The sequence below is a fragment of the Pan troglodytes genome, chromosome 14, assembly GCF_028858775.2.
Source record: "Pan troglodytes isolate AG18354 chromosome 14, NHGRI_mPanTro3-v2.0_pri, whole genome shotgun sequence".
NCBI lineage: Eukaryota > Metazoa > Chordata > Mammalia > Primates > Hominidae > Pan > Pan troglodytes.
This window is the reverse complement of record NC_072412.2, coordinates 72282691-72302530: the sequence shown is the minus strand read 5'-3', so window position 1 is coordinate 72302530 and position 19840 is coordinate 72282691. Positions and strand designations below refer to the sequence as shown.

Here is a 19840-nt window from a genome sequence, read left to right as displayed (position 1 = left end):
GCCTACTTTGGTTTTAAAAGTCTTACTTTGTATGGAAAATTATTAACAAGGGGAATGCTAGGGTGATTCCCATTACTTCGTTTGTAAAATCTGCTGCAGGGAACTGAGACAAATTCTTGAGTAGCAGACACTGAATCAGATTCCATTTTTGTTATCAATATTGACAAGAGATTTATCACACATTTTGTGGTGATACTTTGTTATCCAAAGTAAAGTCTCCTTTTTCTAAAACCGTATGTTGTATCTGTGATGTCTATATATTTTTCTAATAATAGTGATAATTTAATGTAATTTCTAATTAAATTGCTACAGCCATCATGTATGCTGATTTTGTAAATATGGTAAGGGTAACTTACTTTCTCATTTGGATTTGTTTTTTCTAGAAAACTAAATTGGAAAGGACTCTTGCTGGGTTTTTTCCTCCATATTTCTGTACATATCATTAATAGATGCAAAATTCTGCTTGCAGATTCAGGAACAGCTGCTCCTGTTTAATGTAGTCATTTTATATTTTGTATGCTCAGATAAAGTACCACATTCCTACTGGGCAATGAGAAATAGGTTGAGGACTTTTCTGATAGCAGGAACTAATAAACAAGAATATAAGAAGCAAATCACCAACAATGCAGACATTTTTTAATCCTCTCTGCTTGCTTTGAACCCCTGAGGAGACTTATTAGGGTGGGGCAATGTCCCCAAACCATAAAGGGAAGTTGATTCAGAACCTTTTTTTTTTTCTCTAATGTCCCACAGGGGAAAAAGATGCGGAGGAGGGTTTTTTTGTTTTATGTTTGTTTCAAATGTTTAAATTCAAGCACCAAGACTACACCCAAAAGGAGTATAGAGTATACTTTTCTCTCAAGTTTCTTAAAGATACCAATTGTTTTTTCACATGATAGATGGTAGTTAACTGAAATCACAAGAAACAAATGTCAAATTACAGTAGACTACTTATCACCTTATGACATTAATATGAGTTCTCTACCGCAGGGAGTCCTAAGAGGTATCTGATGCACTTTACAAATCCCAGAAAAAATACAGATCCTTAATTTGAGGAACTCATTTCACAATAAGACATTTACAAATCAAACAGGCCAAGTTGAAGTCCATGTGAGTTTTCCACACACATAAAAACAAGTCTCCACAACTAAGCATGCAGTTGAGTAGTAAGTTAGAACAAAAGCTGACAGCTCTATCCTCAAACAAAGCAGTTGCTTAGGAGCAAACAGCAAACTGGTTAAAAGAGCAGTAAGTATAGTGCAGACAAACTCTCCCATTTCCTCTGAAAATACTGCTTGACTTTAAATGGCCAGTTATCATCTGCGCCCAATTTCTACTTTATATAGCATGCATAAAACTAGGAATCAAAAAATTTATTTTGAAATTGCTGACACCTTCACATTCATCAAATAGGATCAGTGAAGTTGTTGCTTATTTTTCTCAAACACAAACTGAACCTTCCCATTTGTCTCCAAATCTTCTAAAATGTAAAAATTCAAAGAGGAAAGGAGGAAAGGCTGACAGCTAGTGGAATGTTATCATGTTTCACTTTGCAACTTCTAAAACAGGGCAGGGCTCTTAAAAGTTATTATGGAGGAGACAGGTAACTTTTCCCGTGAGAAATCACACTGAAGGATGGACAATAATATTTTGTTTCTACTCTGTCCCCTTTAGATTTCCTACATTAATTCCAGTTAACTCATCTTCATTCAGTAAATAAATATTTATTGTAAGCTCATAACATGTCATGTGTATATGTTCCTCATAAAAAATTGCTAGTTTTGATTTCATCAATCGTTATTTGAGGTTGTTAATATTTTTGTAACTCTCTAGATGAAAAAAAAAATGCTCATTAAGACATGCAGAATTCACAGTTATTCTGTTTTTGAGTCCAGAATTACTCTAGCAGTCTTTGATACTTTTCTATTCCTTTTATTTTTTATGTTCACAAATTGGCAGTAAATTTTAATTTATGGCTGGCAACAGATCTGCAGATTGTTTTGGCATAAACTCAGAATACAGTCCCTTCGCCTTTTTTTTCTTAACTAGATTTCTACTGATTAATACAGTGAAAGTCTCCCATTCACACACTGACCTTGCCTAAGTCTGCATAGTTTGCAAGAATTAGAAGAGAATGACATTATGAAAAGGTGACACAGCTGCTGGTCAAAACAATCCTCAGGACTGATGGCAAGGAGCTTAATGAAATTCTACTTTTTAGAATATGATCTTATTTAGGAAGTTGTGGAATATAGTATTTGTCTTGTTCACCATTGTAGTATTAGCAGCTCGAGTAGTGTCTAGAATATAATGGTACTCAATAATTATTTAAGTGAATAGATGAATGAGCAATGCTAATACCTTTATATTGGAAATCAGAAATTGTGGTTTTTAGTTTGGTTCTCTCATTGAAACCTATATAGACAAGTCACTTTACCTTACTTCCTTGTCTAAAAAAATGTAACATACTAAAATAGAAAATTAAATTTCTTTTTTTTTTTTTTGACAAGGAGTCTTGCTCTCTCGCCCAGGCTAGGGTGCAGTGGCATGATCTCAGCTCACTGCAAGCTCCGTCTCCCGGGTTCACGCCATTCTCCTGCCTAAGCCTCCCAAGTAGCTGGGACTACAGGTGCATGCCACCACGCCTGGCTAATTTTTTGTATTTTTAGTAGAGACAGGGTTTCACCGTGTTAGCCAGCATGGTCTCGATATCCTGACCTCATGATCCACCCGCCTCGGCCTCCCACAGTGCTCGGAATACAGGCGTCAGCCACTGCGCCTGGCCAGAAAATTAAATTTCTAAACAATTTCCCACTCAAAAAAGGATGTGATTTCTACATTAGTGGAGCCATTTTAACATAAGTACTTCCAATAAACAGCATAGAAAAGTAACTCAGTTTTTGAGTTACAAATGATAAAATGACTCAAAAAATTCTCAACTCAAAATATTTTATTTATTACCACTAGAAAAGTGCTTTATAATTTTCTCTGTCAAAACTATTTATTATTCTTGAGAATGAACACACATAGGTACTAGTAATTTCCATAAATCATAAGCTCAGAAACCTTAAGGTTTGAGTCTCATCTTTCAAACATGAATGAAGTACATGTGTGTATTAATATTTGTTACCCTTAAGTTGAGTCTGCAAATATTCAGAGCAGTAGCAAATTAGGCCGTAACCATAGATTGCTTTTTGGGTCCCATTTACTTTACTTTCTAAACCACAATGAGTTTTGGATTTTATTAAGAGGAAATGTGTGCATGCATTGATTTTAGATGGTAAGACCGTATTGAGGAACTTACCATAGACTATCTTTATGACAGCTATTTATAAATTACAATTAAAATGTGTTCTTATAAAAATAAGAAAGTTCAAAATATTTCTAGTGAATATTATAAGAAATATGTGTATTAAAATGCAGTTTCCAGTCTCTATATTTTTTAACCCTCTTTGGAATGATTTCCTTTGCTACTTTGAGAAGAGCTATATATGAAAATATTTCAAATAAAGAAAAATCAAATCTTTATTGGATTTATGCAGAGATAAAGCAAAAACATGTTTGTATATAAAATTTTACCATGGTTTTGTATTTTACTTCATCATAAGTACTTTCTTGATGGTATGTGTGTTTGTGTGTGTGTGTGTGTATTTATTGAGCAATAGATAGATACATAGATACATAGTTAGAATGATAGATAAATAAATGACATATTATTGCTCAAGCATGGCAAGGGAATTAAATCAAAATTAGGTACAATATTTCCATGAGAAGATATTTAAAGAATTCTCTATACATAAAATCATATTTAAACAATTACAAATAACTTTTTGTTTCTATTTTCATAATATCAATGTATAACATTCCATTGGACAATAATTATTTTAAATGTCTGTCATTAATTAGATAATTGGTTTATTTAGTTGGTAATAATAGGCTTAGGGCTAGATTCATGTTGTTATCATGTTACTTGAGAAGGCAAGGATCTTTAATTGCGATGATTAAAAAACTATGTAAAGAAAGTGAAGAATGGAAGTTAGAATAACAGACAAGAGATCAGAAGATTGTTTGGCATACCTTAGCTCAAGGGAAAACCCATATACCATATATCAAATGTTTCTGTTCCTCTGGATTAAGCTCTAATTTTCTATAAGTGATGAAGATCAACAATTAAAAATTGGGATATGTTTTATTATTACAAAGGTAATGTGTTGAAATTTTAGTGTGGTCAAAATAATAACATTTTTGAATATCATAATCACATGACCAAACAATACTACTTTAAACACTTGGTATATGTGTGGTTGGAAATTAGCTTATGCAGATTCACACATACATACACATTAACAAAAATGCAACTCAATTTAGCAAAATATTTACTAACTTGATTTTTAACTTTAACAATAGATAATACATATTTTCTATGCTAATACATATTAATTGACATAACTAAGTATTGTCGATACTTAACACAACTATATGGTGTAATCTTTACAGGATATTATATAACTTACTAATCATCTATTAGACACTTTACTGTTTTCTTACCTTTAGACTATTTTATGCAGAAAACAATGACATTTACCACCAAATCCTTGCACATAGGAATGTCTGTAAATTCATAAGACTGAAATAGTAGGCTTGAATGTGAGTCATTCACTTGTGAATGCTATTCTATACCAGTAAGAAAAACATAAGAGAAACATTCAAGCAATGATTGGGATTTCTTAGGTGACTCATTCTTTCAGTGAGTCTTGAAGAACAATGCTCAGTGCAGGACATGTACATCTTCATTAGGCATCTCGAATGTTCCTTCTTTTGCTTTTCTTCTAAGCTGCAAGAAAAAAGTATTGTAGAGGTTCTTGGTGATATTTCTCAAACCCAACCAGTGTGTCACCTTCTGACTTTCAGGACCCTGTCTGTACACCCCCATGTGTGAACACATGGCACTATTAATTGTGTAGAGTAGAATTTCTGATACAAACTTTGCCTAATCAGAATTCATAGTGGCAGTCCTGACAGAAAATAGAGTGTGGAAGCCTTAGTAGTTACTTCTTTCATCCTATTCTTTCTCAAGCCAGCCAGAAATCTGTATATAACCTGTCAATGATAAATCAGGTAAACAAATGTGACATGCAAACAATTAACCGGACAGAGGCAATAATAATAAAAATATTTCCCACAGGAGAAAATTGAATGGGTAAGAAATAGATTTAGGAAAACAAAATGTAACTGCCCAGCTCTGGAGAGGCTGAAGGAGTCTCACTGTAATATGTGTTGTCCCTCTTCAGCCAGTCAGGATTTGACTACATTTATAACCCAGACTGAGCTTATTTCCATAAAGATGAATCAAAATGCAAAATTTTTGGAGGCAGTAAGTAAACACTTTTTCCTCTGAATATACCATTATATATGTACTGGAAGGATAATGGGCAACTCTTCACTTTCTCCAGGAAGAAAACATGTATTCCTGGTTTTTAGTCTTTCCCACCCCACACTAAGAGCTGCGTCACCTCAGAGAAGGCCCTGAATTGACAAGATCAATAGGTCGCATGGTGAGGCATGCCAAATTCTGTGGATCACAGATTTCACTTGTGAAAGAACAATACTTTTTTGGAGGGGGTGGGGGATAAGGGAATCACATCTTTAAAACCAGCCAAATATTGATTGATAGACCATAAGCTTTAAAAATGTAGTTTTAAATTCAATAATTATAGCTACTTTTTATTGACTGTCTCCAATGTATCAAGTATTGCATAGCAGGAACACTATCTACTATGTGTCATGTATTGCATACCAGGAACACTATTTTTAGCCTTTCAACACTTCCACAGGCAAGGTATTATTTTCTATTTCTCAAAGCCAGGAACTCATTCAACAGCCATGAGGTCTGGTTCTGGCTTCTTTTTACATTGGTGCTCTGCAGTTCAACCTGAGCAAGTACTACTGAGCCCTTAAACACAACAAAAATCCTTGTTTCCTACACCTTATTGGTCTTTGTTTTTCTGCATGTCAATTTATTCAGTTCATCTCCTTACATCTGCCCTGATAGTTCAGACATTCTTTTACTTGCATCAATCATTATGATGATAAAGATGGGTTTGTTTCATCAATTTGCTTCATACCATAATATCCATGTACTGATTCTTAATCCATACACATCACCACTCTCCCTCCCATCAGACTGATAAATTGTGCACAAATCTGCCAATTAAGACTTAAACATCTCTGAGTCAAATTAATTCAGAAAGATTTTCATAAGCCTCCATAGTGTAAACATTATATCACTCCAATTTACAGTGTCTCATTGCAAATAATTTATGGTAAATTTACATTTTTCTTATTCTCACTTATAAAGTGTTAAAGAAAAATAGTGTAGTGTATGTGAAACAGACTCTAATAAGCTATATTAGAAATAGTTTTGGAAAACAATGTTTTAGTTTTGCTTTTCAGTGTAATCATTGTACCAGGTATATAGTAGATGCTCAATAAAAAATTGTTCCAAGGACCACCTGCAAGAACTGCAGGATTAAGGTCTAACTAGTGGTGCATATTTAAACATTCATTATGAGGAAGAAATATCGTCATTAAAACAGTATTAACTATGTTAAAAAATCTCACAGATGTATTTTTTTCTTTTTTACTTCTGTCTATGAAACATATACTTCTTAATGGCTTAAGGGACTTCCAGAAATGCTTTACGAAGATTCAAGAATCATTTGTTTCATTGCTTTTCTCTTAAGTCTTGACTTCTTTTTACTCACCAGAGTTAAGAGGTATTCCTCAAGAGATAATACCAAAGATACATTAAAATCTAGGAGTTTTCAGTAGATCAATCACTGTAAAAGCTATGTTTGACAGTCATCCATAATAAGCAGTGTGGTTCCTAGTACAGTCTTTATCACAAAAGGATATTGATAGGTTGAGGGCATATTGAAACATAAATGGCTAATATTTGTATTATTGGTTTTCCCTGAAGAGTTAAATATATATAAGAGAGTAAACACTACAATAAATATGCATGGTAGCATGATCTTTCTTATCCAGGAAGAAATACATTTCAGATATTAATATTCAAGCTTAGCTTGCCTTTTCTATAGCACTCACCTAGGCACGTTTCAAAACCTTTGAGAAGGGAATGATGTTCTTGAGATACATGTGCATGAAGGTGAAATGTGTTACAATAGAGGCAATTAGTACCATTTATGATTATAGTTTTTGTGATGTTGGCATCAGTTCATTAAAAATGTACTGAACTATCAACTCATTTCACACAGATCATTGAACAGCAGTAAAGTGATATCATCTCTACTCCATTATGACTCTGAATTGGATTTGAACCAGTGACTCACAGGATATAGGCTGTCTTCTGTTGTCAGTCTATAAGTATGCATTCATACAGTTTCAGTATACCTATCTATACTATTTTGTTTCTAACCGCAATCCTTTTTCTTTGAAATGGATACAATCTATAAATTGTCTCTTGAAAAGCACAAATTTTAGGTACTAGAAAATGATTATATTATACATTATATACTTGTATATTATATATTTTTAATATATACATTCATCATTTTATTAATTCTGAATTTAAGTGGTCATATGTGGCATGGTATTGAAAGGTCTTTTGGCTGCTAGGCAGAGAGAAAACTAGGTTTATTCAAATAGCGCAAATGTACTACTCTCATACAATTCTCTAAGGCCTAAATCTCCACCCCACATAATTATAAATATTCTCAGAGATCATAGCAGCTAAAAGAGCATTTTCCAAGAGAACTAAACCAAATCTGTGCTGAGGAAACATTAAAATGTATTATTTTTTATAAAATAACTTTTTTGGTAAACATGACAATGTATTGAAGTTACCATGTATACACTTTAGGTCACATCTGAGAGTGACATCGTGCACATAGATACCGAAGTGATATTCCAAATACCTTTCAACTAGGATATTCTATTCTACTACCAGTGTAGCCGAAGATTAGAGTGATAGCTGGGTCAATGGTCAAGAATAATTTCTAATTTAATCTCTTTTAAAATATAGTCTTCTTTTTATGTATATCAATAGCAATTGCATAGAACTTCGTTATTTAAAATAATAATTTTAGCACAGCTAGTTCAGTCAGTCGATCCTGAGACTCTTCAAATAATAACTTTAATTAATTATTCCAGTATTGCTTTAGGGACACTTACATGGGTACGGTGTCCTTTAAAAATAGCAGGTGGGCTGGGCATGGTGGATCATGCCTGTAATCCCAGCACTTTGGGAGGCCAAGGCGGGCAGATTACCTGAGGTCAGGAGTTCAAGATCAGCCTGGCCAACATGGTGAAACCCCGTCTCTACTAAAAATACAAAAATTCAGCCGTGCATGGTGGTATGCGCCTGAAATCCCAGCTACTTGGAAGGCTGAGACAGGAGAATCGCTTGAACCTGGAAGGCAGAAGTTGCAGTGAGCTAAGATCGCGCCATTGCACACCAACCTGGGCAACAAGAACGAAACTTTGTCTCAAACAAACAAACAAACAAACAAACAAAAAGCAGGTGGTACTGTAGGAAATATATTGACTACAAATGTTACCCTAAAAACATCAAGTAGGCACAATGTCTAGTCATTCAAAAGAAATGAAATATTGCATTTTCTAAGTATTTATTTAGATTTATCAAAAGCATATTTGCATATTTCATCTTATTTAATTTTTTTCTGTAATTTTGTCGACAGTATAAGTTTTGTTTAGTTTTGTTTTGCCTTTCTTGTTACACTTTTCAAAGCCCCAACTTTAGTTTTAAGGTCGTGAATTATACAAGATTGAAATTCTTTTTGGTATTTTGCTGGTTGGCCATTACATAGTAAATGGCAAATAATTAATACTTGTTCTTAGCTTTGTTCCTAGTTTGGTTTATTTTGCTTTTACATTGTGTTACTTGTTGAAAGTGTTTTGATTTTGTGTTCCACTAGGCCTGTTTTATTTGAGAGGAGTGTTAATCAGCATGTCCTGTGGTCTTCTTTGTAGTCGCAGCGCCGTGTTACGTTTCACCTCCCTGATGGCTCCCAGGAAAGCTGCAGTGACAGTGGTCTAGGAGACCATGAGCCGGTGGGTAGTGGAACCCTGATCTCACACCCTCTTCCTCTGGTTCAGCCACAGGACGAATTCTATGACCAGGCCTCTCCGGACAAGAGGACCGAAGCAGATGGCAACTCTGATCCCAACTCTGGTGAGTCCCCTTCAAAATTTTGATTGCTTGGAGTTGTTCTGGTTTTGCAGTGCACTTGAGCTTTCAGAAGTAATTGTAGGGGGCAAGGATGAACATTTAGTTGTTTTTTTGCTGGCTTTATTGTTGTTGTTGTATTCTTTGAGATATACATTTAATATGTTTGATATGATTTTGGCTGTTAAATTGTATGATGTGTCTTCATTTTATGAACCATTAAAAAAGAAAAAAACATGCTATAAATATAACTGAAAGAAGCCATTTGTTGCAAGATATTCTGATGTCAGAGATCTTATGAAATTTGAACACATTTTAGAACTGCAAAAATACAGTTAAGTAGAATAGTCAATGAAAAAAAGAAATCTATTTGCGCATATAAATGTCCTATGAAATTTGATTTTCCAATGAACACTTTACAAAAACAAATAAAGAATATTAGAGTTAAAGGTATTTTAGAATTTGTCTATCAGATTTTCTGGTTTTTACCAGAAAATTAAAAAAAAAAGGATTAAATCATGATTAAAACAAGTGTAAAGAGGGGAGATAACAATTTGGGGGTTGTTTTTCCTTTATTGTCTACTTGAATTCTTGGATAATTTGTCTTTTTACTACTATGCTGAGGGAGATATATTTGGCCAAAACTTTTATTCTCCACAGACCCATACCCCACTCCAGAAATCACTGCCCCCTCCAAATAAGCATTGTTGGGGGATGTTTTCCTTGGCTTTTGGAGGAAATCTTGGGCAAGTGCTAATGCTTTTGCTAATAAAAAACACTGACTAGCTTACTTTTATTAAATAAATAAAAGACCATTTCATCAATTATTATCCCCAGTCTAATGACTGTAATTTCTATTTTACTTAAATTCAAATTATTTTCTGGTGGGGTATGTTCATGGTGGGGAAAGCTATGCATGTGTGGGAGCAGGAGATATGTAAGAAATTTCTGTACATTTATCTCAATTTTGCTGTGATCCTAAAACTGCTCTAAGAAGTAAATAATAAAAATAGTAATTGTAATAATGCATCTAAACTAAGCAGGGCAAAAAAAAGTATTTTTGCTTGTTTGTTTGTTTAACTCATCTTGAACATGCTCCAAACTGGTTGCACGAAGTGGGAAATTGAAGTATGGTGACTTTTTTCTTAATTTTCTACCTATTTTGCTTCTTATTGTTTCAAACATGAAAATATCTCTGGCATTTCTATGGCGAAAGTAGGAATACCAGGAGGAGGTAAAACATAAAACAGGGCTTTCTTAGCCAGTTCTGTGATAGTAATACAGCATTGGTGTTCTCTGACTTCCAGCATTTTAAGCTGCTTCTTTTTGTCAAAAAAAGGAGAGATTCTTTCTAAGGTATGCCTCCTTCCAATCCCCAGCATGTCCCCATCTTTGGAAATCTCTTCTCATTGGCAAATATAAGGCATGCAAAGTTACATTTTATCTTCTCTCTGCCAAGAATTTTCTCTACTCAAGGCAATCTTTCAGGAGTATCTAAGCTCCCTGCCAGCTCCGGTTTTGCTATTTCATGTCCTATACCTTGGTCACATAAAGAAAACATAAGTGCATCTTTTGATTTCACATATCGAGAAGAACAGGACATACCCAAGGAAAAAACCTCTTATTATTACACTGAATTTGGGAGAACAAGAACTATCCTCTTTTGATTTCATGGTTTTGACCAGTGTAAGCACCACTGAATCTAAGTGGTTTCATTGAATCAACCTTCTCCAGACTTCTGTGAAGAGGTTTACGTACGTAGGTGGAATTCACACAGCTCTTTCAAAACTGTTTTCCTAGTCTCCAACTTTGCCCTATCCAATTTTAAAACATCTCTTGTTGAAGTAAAGCTAAGAGTCTCACAGCTGGTTCCTGACCATGTTTTCTCTAAGTGTATGTGAGGGGTTGGCTCCTCTTGTCTATGGGCCTCAGACAAAACCAAAGAAGAAAGAGTCCCATTTAAAAGACAGTTGCACAAATTGTTTTAGGACTTGTATATAGAGTTTACCAAAATTAATTTACAAAGACTTCAAAGTATTTGTAGTATGTGCAATTCTAGGTAGAATATTTACAATGAATAAGATGAAGACAATGTTTCATGAACTTTTTGGCCAGAATAATGAAATATTTCAGATGCATATGCAAAAATTCTTGGTACAGTAAATTTAATCAGTGGATTTCAGAAACCAATGAACATCTGGGTAATTTTCTAGTTAACTAATTGAGTTAGAGATTTTAAAATTTATTTCAACTAGAAAGCAAAGGCAGCTTTTCAAATTTAATAGCTATAAGGATAAAATGAGAGTTATATATTTTATTTGTCATAGAATTTTTTGTCTGTCAGCCAGGGCCAACTGAGAAGCATCTGAGTACAGGAAAAATTGCAAAATTATGTTATATATACCTTCACTATCATAGCAGCAATATATATGCACAAAAATGAAAAATTTGTTGACTCATAAGAAATAATGCATTACTGAAAATCTATTTGGAGAAAAGCAAAACTTAGGCTTATGTGCAAAGGCTCACTTAAATATGTATTATATGTATTATACATATATACATTATATGATTATATGTATTATACATATATACATTATATGTATATATGTATTGGCATGGAAGCACATGCTTGTAGTCCCAGTTACTGGGGAGGCTAAGGCAAGAGGTTCACTTGAGACCAGGAGTCTGGGGCAGCAGTGAGCTATAATCACTCAACTGCACTCCAGCCTGGGAAACAGAGCAAGACCACCTTTTCCTCAAGTGTGGGTGTGTCTCAAAAAATATGTATTACAACAAAAATTTGGTTTATGTTTTCTAGCTTAGTTTTTAGAAATAGTAAATTCTAAATTAAAGGCAAATGTATAAAGTTATGAGAAATTTATTGTTAAAAAGAATCATGTGGTAATATTTCATTTCATTTTTTGTTTGTCTGTTTGTTTGTCAGGAGATTCAGGGATACTTTGAATACTTTAATCAGAGCCTAACACAGTCGAAGAGTCTGAAGTCTCTAAGAGAAATATATGTTCAAGAAAGAAAAAAATAAAACATGAATGAGATAAAAGTGGCAGGTTGTTGATGGTTGGCAAGTTCATCTAGACCAAATATCTAGACCAAATGGACAGACAAGTTTTGTTTTGTATTTATCTTTGTTTTTTCGGCTAGAAATAATTTTTACCAATATGGGTCTGCTTTCTCCTAAGCCCACACTTAAGAAAGCCCACATCTGAGTTTTCCAATCATAGAAAAGGGAAAAGAAAAAAGTATATTTTTCCTAGCTTTTAAAGTATGCTTAAACTAAGCTGCCCCAGGCCAAAATATTGTCCAATACATATAACAATTTACCCAATGACTTCGACCTAGGCAGTGGCAATGGGCCAGGTGCCAAATGGAAAAAGATAGCAGAGGTCCTAAACCAGGAAAATAAAAGCAAACAAACGAAAACCTTTCAAACTAGCTTCAAGAAATCTCTAGAGTTTTTACCAATCTAGTCACGTGGAAAATGAGACCCTATGGACAGCACAACCTTGGGCAGCCCAACATTCACCCAGCACAGTGACGTCACTCACAAGAATAATGATCACTAAAATGTCTTTAAACTGGAAAGAGCAGGGCTCTTAGGTTGTGACAGTGCCTTGTTCATCATTGGGAAGGGGAGAAAAGAGAAAGTGGAGAAGCGAGAGGCCCTGAGAGCCCCTAGAGGCCAGCAGTTCTCTTGATGTTTAATGGGACATAAAATTTAAACCTCCTTTGTAAATGTCTAGAGCAGAATTAATTAGAATGGCCTAGAAATATTAAGAGAGTCAGACTGAATGTTCATTCATATTAGGATAGAATTATTACATATTACCTTTAAATTTTGCAGTCACATTTTTGGTAATTAACTTTGAGAAATTTGTGAAGTGAGGTACAGTGATATTGATGAAGTAATCATCTCTAGCAATAATTTTGCTATTTAGTTCTCTATTGTCCCCTTTGAATTCAGTGGAATTTGTTGACTGGGCTTTGATAGTTCCTGAAGAGTTGTGATTTTATAGCAGGTAAAATAGGTTTCTATTGGATGTCAGTATTATCTGTAGAAGTACCAAGTAATTTCGATTGTACTTATCTAGATTTCTGTTTTTTCAAATATGGTTCATATAAAAAAAGTCACTGAGAGCTAGCACTAATTTCTATAGTAACTATTTCCAGTAGGTATTTTTTCAAAGAAATTAATACAAATGGTAGTGTCATGTGGAGATATTTTTGTAAACTTCAGGCTTTAATATAGGTTATTGCTTCTAAACACACACACACACACACACACACACACACACAGTGGCATTTGATCTAATAATACTGGCCTACAATAGTATTCTTTATTCCCAAGTTTATACTTCTGGGTTATTATTATTGATTTTATATTATATCTAACTCTTGATTAAAACAATAAGTAAATGATGATAGTCTTTACATGCAATGCCAAAAACAAATTGTTTGCAAATTAAGCAATAATTGATAGGTTTTGTATAAATAATGTTTATGTAAATCTAAAGCAGTCTGTACTACATAAGGTATGACACATATGTCACTAATTTTTTTGTGCTGGAAACAGAGCTTTCTTTTTTTCTTCCATTTTTTAAAAATGTCTAATCCCCATTGCATTGGTATGACAGAAACTTCAGTTCTTTTTTACCTCAATTCCAGAGGATCGTTATCATCAAAAGGAAGTACAATATTCTCAACCCTGGGTCATTGGTCTGCTTATATGTCCATTGTCTCATCTGCCCAGAGGGGTCTCAAATGAGACTGCCTTCATTCCAGTCCTCCTGGACTCTTTGGGAAATTGCTGATACCTCATGCCATAGGGAAGGTAAATAGGTTTCAGTGAGTTTATCTTTGGACTCCCATGTCTAGATGGACAGCATGGATCATTACTTTTAGGGATCTTCCTGACTCCCTGGACTCTACGATGTAATCTAGCCTCAAGGACTTTCTAGTCTTTATCCTCTAGGTTTCTCTGAGTTCTGCTCAACAAACATGATACAGAATCTCTCCTCTTTATATTCCCTCCCCTTTCACTTCTCTTTCTTCTTCCCAACCGGGTTGACTGAATGTATTTAACATCTAGGATCAAAGACTCCCAATGATTTTCTTGATTTTTTTTTCCTCAAAAGCACAACTCCTCTATTTTCTTTTTGCCTCAGCAACAAGAAAAAAAATCTCATGATAGGTGTACAACTTTGCAAATTAGCTACTTTCCTACTGTTCTCCATCCTATCTCATCCTCATCTAATCAATGAATTATAAAGCCAACATATAGGCCAGGTGCCATGGCTCACATCTTTAATCACAGCACTTTGGGAGGCTGAGGAGGACAGATCATTTGAGGTCAGGATTTCAAGACCAGCCTGGCCAACATGGTGAAACCCTGTTTCTACTAAAAATACAAAAAAATGAGCCAGGTGTGGTGGTGCGTGCCTGTAATCCCAGCTACTCAGGAGGCTGAGGCACTAGAATCACTTGAACCCAGGAGGTGGAAATTGCAGTGAGCCAAGATGGCACCACAGCACTACAGCCTGGGTGACAGAGTGGGACTGTGTATCAAAAAAAAAAAAAAAAAAAATCCAATATATGTTGGCCAAAAGTGGAGTAGGCAAAGGAATACATATATGTATATATGAAAAAAAACCCAACATATATTAACATTTCAGTTATTATCAAAAATAATTGTGTAAAATTATATTTGTGTTTATTGATAAAACGATTACATCAGCATTCAATTTAAATGTACAGTGGATAGATATGAAAAAGAGATTATTTCTTTTTTGCCAAGTGGTTTTAAAGAACATATGTGAAGAACTTCCCTCCACTAATTATTGACTAGCCTGAAATACCGTTCTTACAGGAAATGCAATATACATATTTGATTTGAATATCAACTTACAGAATGATGTTGTACCCTAAAAACCTCTAATGGTGACCTAAAATTTTGTTGGTTTGTTCCTTTCTTCAGTATCATAAAAAGATACCAAAATTTTGAGATAATTGTAGAAATAAGAGTGTGGGCTGGCTTTTAAATGATATTTTAAAATTATTGTTTGTTAGAAATAATAATAGAATTGTATTTTGTTAAAAGAAAGGTAACATTGATAGTGATCAATTATGAAGAGTTTATAAAAGAAACAATATAATGTCTGGAATTTGCCTTAATATTACTCTATCAAAATAATAATAATAATAATGGGAATACATTAAACAGTAAAATATTAGTAGCTGTTGAGATTGGGTGATGGCTATATGGGTGGTTATTACATTAGGCTCTCTATTTTTTTACGTGTTTTAAATTTTCCAGAATACAAAGGTTAAGTACATAGTGGCAGACTGGTATAAAACTCGGAATCAATATATGAAATACTTGAGCTCACATTTTATTTCCTCTTTCTTTCTCTATTGTTTTGATTCAAAAATAAGATTTACTATACACTGTACACAAGTATGGATGGATGTTTTTGTATATAGCAAGCATATTTCATACATTTAAGTATGCTTCTAATGAAGTTGCAATTAAGCAGAGATTTTCAGTAATTACATGTGTATTTGTAAGACTAGAACATAAACCAATAACTGCTCCATTAAAGACCTTTTAAGTAAAATAAAGTCTTTCGAAAGTTCCCTCTGGAACTTAGCAATAAAATTGTTAACCACAAATGTCTGTGCTTTTCTGTCTGTAGGGTGCCCAAGAGAAGTTGAAGGCAGGGCATGACTGCTATCCTTCTGGCAACCAAATAGATAGTGTCTCTGTGTTCTAAGTATATCCAAGACCTAGAGTACACTTAATCAACTGCCCTACAAATGAAGCACACAATGTGCAGTATTTATCGCACTGAATTTTGTTACCTTTTACTGCAGGCAGAGATTTATTCCATTCCCAAGTAGCAGTAAATCATATTTACTTAAGAAGTTAACTCATTAACATGATCATAAACTCTATGTAAAATTCAATGAAACCATTAATTCTAAGAAAATGGTAAAATGACTTTCATTTGAGGATTCTTATTTTTTAAACAAATATAACTAGGATGATGAAAGAATTTCACTAATTCAAAAGCAGACAAAAACAATTATGTGTTCAGATCAGGAACCGTTATTACCACTAATTCAAAATTAAGTCTTAATCTTGTCCCATTGAGAATCATGAATAGAGTTATTTCTGTATCTGATATTTCTTTAAATGTTATTTTAAAGGATTTTCTGCTGTTTAATCATGTGCAAAATTACAAGTTATATTTACTTTGAAAATCCTGCCTGTCATGTGCCTCTAACTTTATGTAGACTACGTTACGAATCAGTTGATGAACTTCTCACTGAGTATAGTTTTAATACCTGACATTTATGGTTAATATTTAATAAGTCCTGTTTATGACCCAGGAATTCTTGTAAATATTTTGATTCATTGTATATGATCCCCCACTAATGCTGTAAATTAGATAGTATTATAAGTAAACTGAAATTCAGAAATTTTGTTATTTGTCTAAAACTGCTGAGTATGACCCGGGTGCAGTGGCTCATGCCTATAATTCCAGCGATTTGGGAGGCTGAGGCAGGACATAACTTGAAGCCAGGAGTTGGAGACCAGGCTGAGCAACATAACAAGACCGTGTCTGTACAAAAAAATTTAAGAATTAGCCAAGTGAAGTTGTGTGTGCCCGCAGTGCTAGCTACTAAGGAGACTGAGGTGGGGGGATTGCCTGAGCCTTGGAGTTTGAGCTTGCAGTAAGCTATGATCATGCCCAGGCACTGCAGCCCAGGTGAAATGACAGGATTCTGTCTCTTAAAAAAAAAAAAAGAAAAAGAAAAAGCCTACTTGCCAGTAGGTGAGCCCCAAAATATGAACTCAGGAGTGTCTGACTCCACAGCTTTTGCTATTCAGGAAAACATCCTTCAGTGAATACATGGTTTAACATAGTACATGACTCAGCACCATCACTACTGGGGATGCATTTTTAATTATAGGACACTAATCTTATTTTTAAGAAGAAGTTTGAGAAATTAAATGTTAACACAATGTGTTGGTCAAACAGTCAGCTGATAGTGTGTCCGGAATTGGTGGGTTCTTGGTCTCACTGACTTTAAGAATGAAGCCGCGGACCCTCGCCGTGAGTGTTAACAGTTCTTAAAGGCAGCGTGTCCAGAGTTTGTTCCTTCTGATGTTTGGATGTGTTCGGAGTTTCTTCCTTCTGGTGGGTTCGTGGTCTCCCTGGCTTCAGGAGTGAAGCTGCAGACCTTTACCGTGAGTGTTACAGCTCTTAAGGCAGCCCGTCTGGAGTTGTTCGTTCCTCCTGGTACGTTGGTGGTCTCGCTGGCTTCAGGAGTGAAGCTGCAGACCTTTGCGGTGAGTGTTACAGCTCATAAAGGCAGCGTGGACACAAACAGTGAGCAGCAGCAAGATTTATTCCAAAGAGAGAAAGAACAAAGCTTCCACGGTGGGGAAGCCCACCAGAGCAGATTGCCACTGCCGGCCTGGGCAGCCTGCTTTTATTCTCTTATCTGGCCCCACCCACATCCTGCTGATTGGTAGAGCCCAGTAGTCTGTTTTGACAGGGCGCTGATTGGTGCGTTTACAATCCCTGAGCTACACACAAAGGTTCTCCAGGACCCCACCAGATTAGCTAGATACAGAGTGTCCACACAAAAGGTTCTCCAAGTCCCCACTAGAGTAGCTAGATACAGAGTGTCGATTGGTGCATTCACAAACCCTGAGCTAGACACAGGGTGTTGATTGGTGTGTTTACAAACCTTGAGCTAGAGACAGAGTGCCGATTGGTGTATTTACAATCCCTGAGCTAGACACAAAGGTTCTCCACGTCCCCACCAGACTCAGAAGCCCAGCTGGCTTCACCCAGTGGCTCCTGCACAGGGGCTGCAGGTGGAGCTGCCTGCCAGTCCCACGCCATGGGCCTGTACTCCTCAGCCCTTGGGTGGTCGATGGGACTGGGCGCTGTGGAGCAGGGGGCTGCACTCGTCGGGGAGGCTCCTCGGCCGCACAGGAGGCCACGGAGCGGGGGAGGCTCAGGCATGGCGGGCTGCAGGTCCCGAGCCCTGTCCCGCAGGGAAGCAGCCAAGGCCCGGCGAGAAATCGAGCGCAGTGCCGGTGGGCCGGCACTGCTGGGGGACCCAGTACACGCTCCGCAGCCGCTGGCCCGGGTGCTAAGCCCCTCATTGCCCTGGGCCAACAGGGCCGGCCGGCAGCTCCGAGTGCGGGGCCCACCAAGCCCACGCCCACCCAGAACTCCAGCTGGCTCGCAAGCCCCATGCGCAGCCCCGGTTCCCGCTGGCGCTTCTTCCTCCACACCACCCTGCAAGCTGAGGGAGCCGGCTCCGGCCTTGGCCAGCCCAGAAAGGGGCTCCCACAGTGCAGTGGTGGGCTGAAGGGCTCCTCAAGTGCCGCCAAAGTGGGAGCCCAGGCAGAGGAGGCGCCGAGAGCGAGCGAGGGCTGTGAGGACTGCCAGCATTCTGTCACCTCTCAATAGGATAAATAACATGTGAGAGAACTACTTCTGCAGTTTTTAGTGTTTTTGTTTTGCTTTGTTTTTTGTTTGTCTTTGGTACTAGATTAATAAAAATTTAGGTCTTAGGACCCTACAGATCATCCTGTATAACAGTGTTTTATACAGAGGCATAAAAAGGAAAGTGCTTTGCCTGAAGCCACATAGTTTATGAGTCTACAATAAAACTCATATATGCCGACTCCTCTATCAGTGTTCTTTTCACTGGAACAATACTTTCTTATCATGAACCTTATACCTTTTCCTCAAAGAAAATAGGTACAATTATTTGATTAGCAATTGTTTCCTCATTAATCTCTAGGGACTATTTGGTCACTTTTCTATTCTCCATGCCTGTCAGCTGGGGATTGCCTTCAGCTCTTAGAGGTCACACTCAGCTGCTAGCCATGTAGACCTGTTAATATTACTACTTAGTTCTTCAAGGCCAGCTAGAGAGACAAGGTCTCTATAGTATGTCTGTATCAAGATGGAGTCTTACATAACGTAACATAACCATCAGAGTGATTTTCCATCATCTTTGCTTTACTTTGTTGGTTAGAAGCAAGCCTCATGTCTTGCCTACACTCAAGGTGACAAATGGTCATAAACATCAGGAGGTGGGGATCATGAGGAATCACCCTAGAGTTTGTCTGCCATAGTCTATATTAAACTTTTAGAAACTTACATTAAACTTATATAAATGTTACCTTGATATATCTTCGTATACATTGTTCATTTGAGCTTTACATGATTCACCCATGTTTTAATTCATTTATCTATTCATTCTGCAAACATTCATGTTAAGTCAATTATGTACTAGGTAGTACGTTAGGTTTGGGGGATAGACATTAAAACCAAGACTCAGTAAGCTTAAACAACTTCCAGTTTAGTGCAAGAATTCTTAGTCTGTGTTACTTGGTCCAAGAGGACCACAAGTAGATTTTTAGGAATTTGTGAGGTTCCTGAAATTGTTTTGCAATTTTGTTCTATGAGCTATGAAGCTGTGATGCTACGAAGATTTTATAAACCGTAACAAAAGACCAAAAAAAAGGAACACTGATTTTTGTAGGAGAGAAAGTACTAGATACCAATAAAATTAGTGTGT

The 19840-nt window shown here is 36.1% G+C and overlaps 1 protein-coding gene and 1 non-coding gene across 7 annotated transcripts in view; both read left to right on the top strand.

Annotated features, from left to right (window-relative positions):
* The window catches only part of PCDH9 (protocadherin 9), a 917210-nt gene that overhangs the window by 581268 nt on the left and 316102 nt on the right, over positions 1–19840 (top strand). For 3 of the 6 annotated variants that reach the window (XM_009427036.2, XM_024348281.2, XM_003314162.3), the window contains one exon: positions 9139–9214. In XM_009427036.2, coding sequence (XP_009425311.2) covers positions 9139–9214 — 76 coding nt within the window. Of the gene's footprint in view, positions 1–9012; positions 9215–19840 lie in introns of all 6 variants that reach the window. The other 3 variants (XM_001139410.4, XM_024348280.2, XM_001139491.3) reach the window with 1 other exon arrangement.
* Positions 9648–9709, top strand: LOC112205272 (U7 small nuclear RNA). The gene has a single exon (XR_002939173.1). It is a non-coding gene; the product is annotated as a U7 small nuclear RNA (small nuclear RNA).